General features: G+C 56.2%; 1 protein-coding gene across 1 annotated transcript in view; it reads right to left on the bottom strand.

The window, feature by feature from the left end:
- HAUS8 (HAUS augmin like complex subunit 8) overlaps nucleotides 1–690 on the bottom strand; it is a 16850-nt gene that overhangs the window by 4287 nt on the left and 11873 nt on the right. The window contains exons 7-8 of the mRNA XM_014587302.2: nucleotides 191–256; nucleotides 1–115 (exon numbers count right to left, since the gene is read on the bottom strand). Coding sequence (XP_014442788.1) covers nucleotides 1–115; nucleotides 191–256 — 181 coding nt within the window. The remainder of the gene's footprint in view (nucleotides 116–190; nucleotides 257–690) is intronic.

The following is a 690-nucleotide window of genomic DNA, read 5'->3' as shown; positions in this document are numbered from 1 at the left end:
GGAGGAGCTTCCGTCTCAGTTCGTGGACCTCCTTCTGCAGCCTCTCCTTCTCTCGACACAACGTCAGCAGGTTCTTTTCGGCCTTCTGTTCGAAATCGGCGAGGCCCTTCTCCATCTGTCGGACGGGGGACCCGAACATCAGCCTGGGGTCGGGAGCCCCGGGCACCCGCGAACAAGGCATGATCGTCACCTTTACGGTCAGCAGGGTCAGGAGGACGGTCTGAGACTCCAACGTTTCCATTGCTTCCGAGGGAGTCTGCAGGGAGAGAGAAAGACTGAGGGGGGCGGCAGGTGGCGTGGTGGTGAAGGCATGGGGATTCCCGCATGGCCGACCACGGTTCGAGTCCCAGACCTGGCCGAAACAATGGAGGTCTTTAAAGACGAGCGAAGGCACAGGTTCCCACGATCAGTGGCCGTCCTCCAAGGCCAGTGCTGGTGGAGAGAAACTGTGTATCAGCCAGACTGGGCCAGGGGAGACAAGAAGCGTCTAGAACTACAGGACCCGGAATGTCCTGCAGCACCCGCTTACCCACGATAAGGTCTCTGGCTTCACGCCCTCGACCCACCGCCTTGGGCTTTATAAAAGAACAAAGCTGAGAACAGCTTAGGGATGCGGCTAACTCTATCAGAGATACCCAGACCACCCAATCCTCGCTTTTCTTTTCTTGTTTTTTTTTTTTTTTTTTTTTT

The sequence above is a fragment of the Tupaia chinensis genome, unplaced genomic scaffold, assembly GCF_000334495.1.
Source record: "Tupaia chinensis unplaced genomic scaffold, TupChi_1.0 Scaffold000201_1, whole genome shotgun sequence".
NCBI classification, from domain to species: Eukaryota; Metazoa; Chordata; class Mammalia; order Scandentia; family Tupaiidae; genus Tupaia; species Tupaia belangeri.
This window is presented reverse-complemented; position numbering and strand designations above follow the sequence as displayed.